This window comes from Rhineura floridana, chromosome 5 (genome assembly GCF_030035675.1).
Source record: "Rhineura floridana isolate rRhiFlo1 chromosome 5, rRhiFlo1.hap2, whole genome shotgun sequence".
Classification (NCBI taxonomy): domain Eukaryota; kingdom Metazoa; phylum Chordata; class Lepidosauria; order Squamata; family Rhineuridae; genus Rhineura; species Rhineura floridana.
This window is the reverse complement of record NC_084484.1, coordinates 102,079,123-102,090,833: the sequence shown is the minus strand read 5'-3', so window position 1 is coordinate 102,090,833 and position 11,711 is coordinate 102,079,123. Positions and strand designations below refer to the sequence as shown.

Below are 11,711 nucleotides of genomic sequence, written 5' to 3'. Positions count from 1 at the left end.
AATTGCTTTGGTTTGTTGACACACATTGCAGGCTACATTTTTTCCACAGTTTCTTAATGTCATATCTTGACTATTTTCAGTTGCTTTCACCACATTTTGATATCCTATATGTCCCAATTTTCTGTGCCATAAATGTACACAATTATTGTGGGGTTTCTCATTGGCACACATGAGCACATGATTTGTTTGTTTCAAGTGTAAGTAGAACAGTGAGTTCTTTACTATCCCTTTCATGAATATTTTGTTCCCTTTCATGACTAGACATGAGCCCCTTTGAAACAACACATTGAACCCCATTCCATTAAGTTTAGAAACTGACATTATGTTACATTCAATGTCTGGAATAAACAGCATGTCTGTTATAATAGTATTAAAAACTGCTAATTTCACTGTACCCCTTCCTTTGATAAGTTTCTTAGATCCATCAGCCATTATCACATAATCCTCTACGTCACAATATGTATGAAACATTGATTTATCTTTGATTATGCTATTTGTAGCCCCACTGTCTAGAGCCCATAAATCACCATATTTATTTCCCTGCTCATTTTTAATACATTGCTTATTCTTACTAGCATAGATCACCTGTACACATGGTATTCTTCCTCTTTCTCTTCTTCTTGCTTCACAATTCCTTTGAAGATGTTGTCTGGAACCACAAAAATAACATGACTTATGTCCATACAGTCTCTCCTCTGCTGCTTTGTTGTTATGCTTTTCCACGTGTTTAGTCTCAGTCTTTTCTTGCTTTGCCATTTCTTGTCTTCTTTGAAATTCTTGTAAAAGTTTTCCTTCAATATAATCCATGGTCAGGTTTGCGTCATTCATCGCTTCCATCGAACTCACAAGAGTGTCATAACTTGAATCAAGAGATAACACGATATAGACTTTTTGCATTTGAGAATGTTCCACGTCACGTTCTGCTAAGTCAGCAAATAGTCTATTCATCTCTAATAAGTGCTCTGACATTGTTGTTTCCTCAGATAAGCGCATCTGATATAATCTTCTTGCAAGATATATTTTACTACTAGCAGTCTTTTTCACATGAATATTTTTCAAAGTTTCCCAGGTTTCCTTTGCTGTTACTGCGTCACGCACGTGCAGTAGTTGAGAATCATCAATAGCAAGAACAATTAACACCTTTGCCCTTTCATCCAGCCTTCTCCAATCCGCTGGTATTGGCACCACGGCGGGTGGGTCTTCTGCGATTACATTCCAAACTCCTTCTTTCACTAGCAGCGCCTGCATTCTCTGCTTCCAAGTGCCATAATTTTTCTCTGTCAGCCTTTCCAGGGGAATCCCGGCCGATAACGTAACAGACATACTTTCACTTTTCACAGTTCACCGCCTTTGTAATTAGAGCTTCTCACCTCCGTCCTTCAGTCAGTTATCCCACGGTTCTCTCACAGTTTTCAGCTCAGCTTTCGGTTTCGCCGTCTATTGCTCTTCACACGCCTGTCCTCTTTACTTCTCTTTTGTCTTTTCTTCGGACATCCGTCTGTGCATCGAAACCATGCTCTGCTACCATTTGTTGGATGTTGGATCGGGCACAGACAGATGCCCAGAATGCAGAACAGAATAGTGACAGGCTAGATCCCAGTTGAATCACTCAGCCAGACAAGTCATTAGGTTTTAAGAGTCACTTTACTGACATTAGAGGTTTTTAGAATACAGTACAATCTCTCTCTCTATACAAACGCTTTTCTCCTTTCTTTTGCCCCCACACCAACTGGCCAGATCTGCCAAGTCTTATAGATAAGGCCAGCTGGTTGCCTTGGTTACTTGTCCTTGAGCTCTGCACGGACTCTGCGCTTCTTGGCCTTGTAACTCTGCCATGGAAAAAATACTCTCAGGAACCCTTTACTTGCCAACATAGCCTTCTTCCTTCCCCACGTTCCAAAGCAATTCATAGGCACACTAGCTCTGATACTGAGTGTAATATATAGTGATCGTGACCAGTAACCATTGATTAATCAAGTAATTGTCTGAAATAAATATGATAGATAAATTAAAAAATATTTAATTGGGTTGCAGTCGTATTTATGAGCAACCACTTCATGTGCACAATAAAGTCATCTTTGTATTATCTTCAGATTCAAAATGGAAATTTGGAATATTACAGACAATTTCTGTATTTTGTATACAGCTCTGTTGTCTACACCTGATTTGTCATAAGTCAGCATAGCAGGAAGTCAGTGCCAGCAAGGTTTTATCTATGGAAATGTCAATATACCTCTTTTGTTCTAGGTTCACATATTGTAATAGCTGAATAGAATGTGCAAACAGCTGTCTGACTATGATGTTGCACATTTGGCTGAATTTGAAATCTACTGCTCTGCTTTCACTTCTGTTTGCAGTAGTGCTAACATCTGCTGTTTCTTACTGATGTCCTGTACAACTAGAATGTAAAACAAACAAGCACTCATATATGCAACATCTCACCCACTCTTGTGTGAATGATCTACTGTGAACATGAGGATTTGCAAGGGAGATTAGTAATAACGTTTTAAGTTTTCAGTAGCAATGCTGTTTGCCACAATGTTTTTTACTATCTTGCAGGCAGCCGTGGGCATCAGGGGGGCATTCCTGCCTTCTTTGACTTGAGAGCATCTGGTTATAATGAACCTATTCTAGTATCCAAAACTAAAAGTATTGGAACAAAAATGAAGGTAAACCGAGGCATGTCCATGCTTAAGCTTGTACTGTGCCGTGCCTCTTGTGATGCGTAACCTTTTGATGAGAGACCACAAGCTTACAGTGGCCAAGTCAGGATGGAATGACTTTTTCATAAATACAAAAGTGACCTACGCTTAAAAATATTGGAAATTAATATAATTATACAAATTAGAGCTTTCTAGGCCAGGACTATAGAACTTGCAATGTACTAAGCTGAATCCATCCCATCTATCTTATATAGTGATCTCCATTTTTAAAAAAACCTTTTTTCCTTCTTTGGCTGCTTACCTGCTCTTTATTCAAAGCTCGTTTGATAGGTTTTGGCAGATGATGGTCCTAAACAAAATATCTTCACAAATTAAGGGAGCAGTGAGTCTAACGTATGTAGATCTTACGGAGATTTTTAAAAAAATGCTTGCCTTTTCTCAACTTTAGCTCTGTAAAATCCATTCCATATACACAATACTGACAGGTTAAGAGCATTTTTCATTTTGTAAGGTATTTACATACAATTTACTGTTGACTCTTTCGTTGTATTTCATAAAGTTTTTAACTCTTAAAATGGAAGGTTCTTGCCTTTTTATGTTTACAGTTTTTTTCTGTTTTGTTGTAACTTTGATCCTGTTTGTATTGTGGTTTTATCGGAGTTTCATTAATTTCCTTTACATGTGATAGGCCTGTGAAACTGTATATCTATTTTATATGGTTAGATAATATAGTAACATCTTTTTATTTATTTTTTCTTTTTAAAAAAATCTCTTTGATTTGTTTGTAAAACCTTGAAATTTTTAAAAAAATCATCCAAAAACAGGGCAGGTTTCCAACCTCTGGACAGGCCATGATATATTTTTTGTAGTCTGTATTCAACTTGTTGGGTCACAAGATATTCTATAAAATCACTTAAGCTGTGCTCTTACAAAACTCTGGAATATCTGTGTTTAACATTTGGCCTGTGAATGTTCCTCTTTACAAAAAATATAACTGCTGAAATGTGTAAGGAGTTCTGACTCAGTAATTTTGAGAAGTGCTATTGCTCTTCTGGAACAGCTGCAAAGCTGCTATGTCAGGGGTGGAGAACCTCTCGCTAGGGGGCTGAATGTGGCCTTCTAGGTCTCTATATCTGGACCTTTGGATTCTTCCCAGGCCACACCCCTTCCCAAGGATAGGTGTGGGTATATGTAGATGCCTCCAACTTTTACTGTACAAAAGTAAGAGTCGCACCTGTTGCCCCACCCACTTTTGCCTCTGGCATGTGGGCCTCAGAAGGTTGCCCATGAAGAAATGTTGCCCTCAGGCTAAAAAAGATTCCGTATCCCAGTTCCATGTGACAGCACATGGCATCAGCATTACTTTGTATTTGTGCCAACCACTTCTGTTCCCAAACTTCATAGACCACCTGTTGATTGGTTCTCTGTTGCCTGTGCCATGACCTCTCTAAAGTCTTCTTCTGGCAATCATTTTCTTGTCCTGAGTGACTGACCAGACTGTGGCTCCTACATAGAACACTGGAGTTGTGCTTGTTTCTCTTTGCCTTGTTGTTCCTTGCATGGCGGTTGCCCTTTAGTACTCTAGCTCAGTTTTTCCTGGCATAAGCTCCTGCATTTTTCTTGGCATCAGTTGCTCATTTAGAAAAAGAACATAACTTGAGTCTTTAAGCAGTATCAGTCTGGAGCCAAAGTCATAATTTATACACGAGTAATGCATTCACATTAATATTTTAGACTGATTCACTTATTTATTACAGATTGCCCAGCTGTGCAATAAGCATGACACAATTGGTCAGGACTTGGTTGCCATGTGTGTCAATGACATCCTGGTTCAGGGGGCTGAGCCCCTCTTCTTCCTTGACCATTTTGTCTGTGGAAAATTGGATGTTGGAGTGGTTCAGGCAATTACGGACGGGATAGACGAAGCTTGTAAACTAGCAGGATGTGCTCTCCTGGGTATAACCATTTGTTTTCTCAGTTCTGAAACTTCTTCTTTGTGTCCTAGGAGCTATAATGTTTTAGTGGTGGTGGCAGCACAAATTTGCAGTGTTTAAATCTAAGAGGCTCTTCCAGATGAAGAAAAAGTTGCACACAAAAATCTGGAAAAGCATTGTGCAGGTTTGGGCTGGCATTATCAAATTTGTGTTATTTTGGATGGGGGTAGATGGGTTTGCTGTGGGGAGAATAACCTTGTGTTACTGTCATTATGTATCCAACTCTGGATTCGGGCAGCTGTCCCTTCAAACTACCAATCCCAGTAACATGCTGGTGTTGTACAGTCTGGAGCCATCTTAGACTGCATGGCCCTCCTGTCATGGTATAAATTTATGACATCAGACTAGAATTGGTGGAGGAGCTGGGGAAAGTATCTTTTTTCATGCCAGTTGTAAGATGTGTGGATGACAGAATCAATATGGGGTGGCACAGGCCAGCTGTAGGGTCTTTGGAATGTTTATAGTGGTGGTGCCTCTCTGTCTTGCAGGATCTATTGTGTGGCATGTGTGCAGACTTTGGAGACACTCCTCCTCCCCCCATAAAAAGTACTTCTGCTGGCCTTTATGAGCGTCTTTCTTTCACCCCCCTAATATCAGACTTAGTATTAAATTTGAAAATTATCCCTAGTATAGCTAGACTGATTAAGATATGTGGACAGTGTTCCTTCATAACTGAACTAAGGATGTTTTCTGTCTGTGCAACTGATGAGGAAAGCAAGTTCCATGGAACTTATTGCTATTTACTATTGTTGGCCTCTCTCCTTTCTTTCCTAGGAAGAGAGACCAGTGAAACGTCTGGCACATTTTCACCTGGAGAGTACAATCTTGTTGGCTTCGTGGTTGGTGCTGTGGAACAAGGAATTAAGCTTCCCCAGCAGCAGAGAATTGTCAGTGGGGATATTCTAATTGGAATAGCGTCTTCTGGCCTTCACAATCAGGGATTTAGCCTTGTGAGGAAGATTCTTTTAACATCATCCCTTCACTATTTCTCATCTGTTCCTGGTAAATGTAGTCCCCAGACTTTAGGTATATCAGGTTCTGCCAATTTCTTACTCTAAACCTTTCTTGTAAATAAATACCACATGGTTATTACTGATTTTTTTTTAAAAAAATCAATGTTGTATATAATTACCTGATTTTAAATTCATTGCACCCTTTTGGATTTGTTAGTTCTCAGTCATGATTTTTACTGCATCTGTTTCCAAAGTGTCTTCAGATACATGCTTGTTGTCCTCCTGTACTGCTTTTTCTGTCACAGAAAGACACAAAGAAGATCTTATAAGTAGGAAGGAATATTGTCCTGCTTGCTATGAAATTCAGTTTCCTCATTCATTCACAGGAGACCAGTTGCTAACCCCATCCAAAATCTATAGCAAAACCCTGATGCCTGTACTCCGTTCAAGAAATGTAAAAGCCTACATCCATGTCACAGAAGGGGGATTGCTGGGAAGTTTTTCTCCAGTCCTTCCTGAACAATTTAGTGTAGTTTTGGGTAAGTGCCTTTTTCTTATTGTTTTATTTATATGTAGTTAGACATGATTATGTTTAGCTTGACATTAATAATGGCATGTTGGAAACTAAACCCCACCCCAGATCTTCAGGTAAATATCTGAAAGATGTCTGGCCTAGTCTTTCCAAATGGAAGGCAAGCAGGAAGGAATATATTTTCCTTCTGTTCCTCTGCACAGCAATCATCAGTTGCATGCACGTGTGTGTATCACTGCCTTTCTTGCTGGAACCCAGCATTTTTTATTTGGGGCAATTGACTCAGAACTCCATCTAAGTCTTCTGTTCCAGAATGAAGCCCACAGAGGCATTCCGGCTAGGCATGACTATTAAGTAAGCCAAGGACTAAGACCGGGGATAGCTCACTGTGGGATCTGGATTTAAGGTCAGGTCAGAGCCAAATTTTACTGACAAGCAAGATGGTGTGTTGATTCAGTGTGGTCTGCAACCAACTGATGGCTTAAATCAAGGGTAGCCAATATGGTGCCTCCAGATGTTGTTGGACTCCACCTCCCATCATCCCTGAACTTTGACCATATTGGCTTACTTGACCAGAGTTCAACAATATCTGGAGGGCACCACATTGCCTACTCTCTTGTTTTAAACATCCCTGTCAAGCCCCACCTTCTTAAAGGAGCCTTGTCTAATCACAAAAGGTTGCACGTTACGTTGGTGTGTGCTCTGCCACAGGTGAAAGGCCTCCTACAGACCTTGGGCTTAGAGAGTTCTCCTTGGCTGCAGGTCCTTCTGTGGGAGGATGCACCCACGTTTAAGAGAGGGGCAGAGCTACTTCCTCAGGAACAGAGTCTGGAGGCCTCACTGTGCCCTGGGGCCCCTCCTCTCTAGGACTCTGTGCAGCAGGTGGCTATTTCAATTACTGCCTCCTTTGATGTTGGAGGAACAGAATCCTCTCCTTCCTATGAGACTCAAGAGATCTTTGCTGACAGGTGGGCTTGGAGTTCCAGTGACAATAAGTCTCTTGAGAATTGTATCATGAAACTCATTGCTAGAGAGAGCACTACCTTGCCCCTGCATTTGATAGGAAAGTCCACAACATCCCTCTGAATGGAGTTTCCTCCTCTCACTCACATGTTCAGCCTCTGTGTGTCCTTCACATAGATAATTTCAATGTGAGTTATGAGTGCCTACCTTTTTCTGGACTCTACCTTGTATTGCTAATGAGAGATGAAACTGAAAAGATGAACCAGTGCCATGACTTTAATAGAGACAGAATTAATATTGGCTGTACAAGAATGGTACTGTCCTTTACAAATGCAATTATTTTTTAGATGCACATAACTGGAAGATTCCACCAATATTTTCTTGGCTCCAAGAAGAGGGAGGCCTTTCAGAAGAGGAGATGACTCAAACGTTCAACTGTGGGATTGGTGCTATGCTGGTAGTACAAAAGGAGGTTGCTGGACAGATTTTGAAAGATCTCCAGAAATACGAGGATGCATGGTTGATTGGGAAAGTCATCTACCATCTTGCAGGTTATCTAATTTCCTACGTAGACCAAAAAAACACACCCCAGCTTTATTTTCTTACCAAACCCAGCAAAAGCATTTAAAATATTCTAAGGCTTCAATCCTATACCCACCTATCTGGGAGTAAGGGCCATTGAATATAATGGAGCTTACATCTGTGTAGACATAGGATCACACTGTAATTTGCTTTAAACTACTTGTATTAAGTTTCTACAACTATATCACTTAAATAATAGGGGTAAAGAGGAAGCGCTTTCAACTGGATATTTTAAGCAAACCTATCCCTTCAGCTGTTTAGCTGATTTCCGAATGTGTATGTTTTTAGCTACTATATTTTAAGCATGTGGGCTGAACCATCTTTCCTTTCTTTAGGTTATCCTCATGTAGAGATCAAGAATCTTCTTGAAGTGTTGCTGCAAAACAAATATCCATTTCTGAATATTCTTTCCAATGTAGACAGCCGGCCCCAGACCATATGCAGAAAAAACAAAGTGAAAGTAGCTGTTCTTATCTCGGGAATGGGTGAGCTTGCAGTTCTTATAACACTCTAAAATCATGCAGTGAAGATTTTATAAGGGCCTGTATGCTTTCATATGTTATGGCAGAGTTGCTTGTGTGAACTACATCTGACTGAAGGCTCCTTATAAGACCCACTGAATATTCTTGGAAATGATTGGTGCTAATGTGCAGATAGTCGTTCTACAAATGATAGTTTTGATCAGATTTGAAGTACAGTAGAACTCCTGTTATCCAAATTGTGCATCACACCATGTTGTCCAAATTCACTATAAGATTGTGTTTAGTATCCATACTCGTAATCTCAACAACATGGCTATGTAGCACCCTCATGCCTTATGGATGGAACTTCTAAGCAAGCTATATTGGGGCAAACTGGTAAGACACTATGAAGGGGAAAGCTCTTCTGTCTTTGACTCTATTAGATAAGCAAAATATGCAAGCAAGCTTTAGTCACAAGGGCAATTTACAAGAAGAGATGAAATATTAATACCGTGTTATTTAAAAAAGGGAAAAACATGTTTCAAGAAGCTTTCCTAAGGTTGCAGTCCCATACTTGCTTACCTGGGACTCAATGGGATTTACTTCTGAGTAGAGATGGATGGAATTGCTTGTACATTATGGACTTAATAGGAAAGTGAATGGGGGAGAATGCTTTTTGGTGGTTTATGAAGATGTTAATTAGAAGTAGATAGAAAGTCAGATAACTGTTAATTAAAGATCAGAAAGCTGTTATTTATTTTTACTATGTTATGGTTAATTTCAATATATTAGGTGACACAGAAACTTTGTAGAATAAAGTGAGGGATATACAGGCCTCTGTTTTCTATCTGAATACAACACAGAGCCTTTTCTACCGTTAATACCATATTTTAACATTGTAACCTGCCCTGGGACCTCTGGATGAAGGCTGGGTAATATATAATGATGATGATGATGATGATTGGGGATGGGAGCCATTGGCCAGTGCCGCTTCAAAAGCATTCCATAAACTTTGATAAACTCTATCGATTTGAGATACAGTAGTTTTGTCCTCTATCTAGAGCTTTTACCAGTCTGGTTTTTTCCCTCCCCAAAAATATTGATATTAATATCAATATTATCAAGTGGACAAAGAATGTACTCGAACTGGCACTGGCCAATGTATCTTGTCCTTTATCTTCATCTTCATCATCATCTATCTGCCCTTCACCCAGCGGTCCCAGGGCGGGTTACAACAATTTTAAAATATGGCATTAAGGAAAGGTTGTGTGACAGTTAACATTTCATTTTGAATATTTTGAGAGGAAATGTTGATAATTTGAAATAAAATATTGATAAAGGAAAGGAAAAGAAAGTGGCTTTGCCACTGCTGCCTCCTCTGCCATGACTGAGGCTGGTCAGTTTTCATGTCAGCAAAAACTAGCTGTTTCCTTTTGGAAAGAAAAGGAAAAAAGTCATTTTCAGCCCCACCTTCTTAGCAATTCCTTAGCATTGAACAACTTTAGAGCTAGGATTTAGCAGCAAACTATGTATAAGGTTGACAGAGAGCATAGGTTTGTTAGTAAGCCAGGATATTTTGAGTGCTTATTGCTGAGCTGTAATTTTCTGTATCCCTGGTTTGCTATGTATACTAGAGACTGTCTTACTCTTTTAATTTGAGGTACAAGCCTAACAGCACTTCTTGCGTATGCAAAAGAGCCAGCAAGCTGTGCACAAGTCGTCCTTGTTATCGCCAATAGGTCTGGGGTGGAAGAACTGAAGAATGCAACCCTGGCTGGCATCCCTACCAGAGTAAGAAGAACATTATGTTAAATTCATTTCCAAAAAATCATTGCCTGTGCTGTAATGATGCTAGAAAACATCTTTACCTAGAACATTTCTCTGCCAGTTGCATTAATACTGCTGCCCCGGCCTCATATTTAGATAATAATTAAACATGAGACAATGGTGTTAACAAGTAAAAGTAAAAACCACCTGTGGCCCTCTTCTCTGGTGACTAAAATGACTTGAGAACCTTCCAGTTAGAGTAAAGAAGCTACAGGGCTCCAGATTCAACATTGAGAATGGACTTAACCCCTACAAAATGGGTATAATACACCCTAACCTTGCAGGAAGCAGAACTACATACAGCAATCCAGTCAGCTGAGTTATCTCAGTGTTTTTATTAGCATAATAATGGGCCATAAATGATGGAGAACCAAGTTGTTTCATACAAAAAATACCTTGGAGTGGTAAGGATGTGCAAGATGGCTTTTCTGTTGTGTCCCCCAAACTATGGAATGTCCAGCCTGGGAGATCCTTTTATATTGTTTCCTAACCAGCTGTTGAAAATGTTTTGATTTGGTTTGTGTAGGAGATCTTTTTGGCTTGCCTAATTCTAGTTTAATTTTATTTTTTATTACCTTCTGGGTCCCCTAAGTTCATTTTTTTAAACCTGGTTTTTATAATGTTGATGTGTTTAATGATTTGTATTATGTACTTTTTAATGTTATGTTAGCTGCCTTGAATGCTTCATGAGCAGAAAGGCAGAAGAGAAAATCCATCAATCAGTTTAATGGAAGCTGCTGTAACGGATTAACCCCCATCGCCTGTATTGTAGGTATCTCAGTTGCAAATTAAGGTATCTGTTATTATCCTATTTCTGAGTCAGCCTGTGCTGGCAGCTTACTCAGGCCCAATACACACAAACCCACACGTGTGTGAATTACTTCTCCATAGTGTGATCCACATTGCTAAGGGGAGTGAATGTTGCAGCTATGATTGAGTGTGCGTCTCTTTCCTAAGGCCTGTGTCTATTTCCTTGGTACCTCCAAGACCTACAATCCAGCAACATGGCCACTGGGAACCCTGGAGTTCTCCCTCCCTGCTGTTGTTGCTTGTCAATCTGCCTTCTCCAAACATAATGAGTGAAGAGAAGAAGCAACATGCTCTATTCACCTTTATTTATTTTTATGACATTTATATCCCGCCCTTCCTCCCAAAGGAACCCTTGGCCTCCTCTTCTGGGTGTCGTCATAGCTTGAACTCATTAAGAGAATCTTTCCCAAGCCCCCCCCCCCCCGGATCTGGTACTGTTCTTTCCTGTTCAGTGGATGTCTTCTCTCTTGGAGGGATGCTAATCAGGTATGAAAAACCCACACAACTGGCCATGCCCATGTTATTGTGATAGTCACACATACATCCCCATACCTGGAGAGTTTGAGTGGTGTGTGTGTGAGAAAGAGAGAGAAGGGGGGGGCTTGATGGCTACCATTACTGTTAAGACCTGTGCTGTTGGGCTTCAGTGGCCCGATATCAGAAGTGCTCTTCTTGGATGTGTTGTTGTTTCAACTTCAGTTAGTGACCAGATTGCCAGTTCGTGAATATGGTCAAAATTATGCTCTTACCTTAGGATCCTAAAAATAGAGAATCCCAACTAATGAAATGCCCAGCTGAGCGAGAGCGCGAGAGAAGGGCCTATATGTTGCAGAAACTCTGAGACTGTACTGTGTGTCTCTATGTGCTCTGCACTGACATACATTGGAACCCTATAGTGTTCTTGCTAGCAGAGGTTGGACATCCCA

General features: G+C 40.1%; 1 protein-coding gene across 4 annotated transcripts in view; it reads left to right on the top strand.

Annotated features, from left to right (window-relative positions):
- Positions 1-11,711, top strand: part of LOC133385200 (trifunctional purine biosynthetic protein adenosine-3-like) — a 45,392-nt gene that overhangs the window by 29,365 nt on the left and 4,316 nt on the right. For 2 of the 4 annotated variants that reach the window (XM_061627752.1, XM_061627754.1), the window contains exons 12-18: positions 2,560-2,669; positions 4,421-4,619; positions 5,432-5,683; positions 5,997-6,149; positions 7,453-7,656; positions 8,023-8,172; positions 9,809-9,939. In XM_061627752.1, coding sequence (XP_061483736.1) covers positions 2,560-2,669; positions 4,421-4,619; positions 5,432-5,683; positions 5,997-6,149; positions 7,453-7,656; positions 8,023-8,172; positions 9,809-9,939 — 1,199 coding nt within the window. Of the gene's footprint in view, positions 1-2,559; positions 2,670-4,420; positions 4,620-5,431; positions 5,684-5,996; positions 6,150-7,452; positions 7,657-8,022; positions 8,173-9,808; positions 9,940-10,645; positions 10,744-11,711 lie in introns of all 4 variants that reach the window. The other 2 variants (XR_009762812.1, XM_061627753.1) reach the window with 2 other exon arrangements.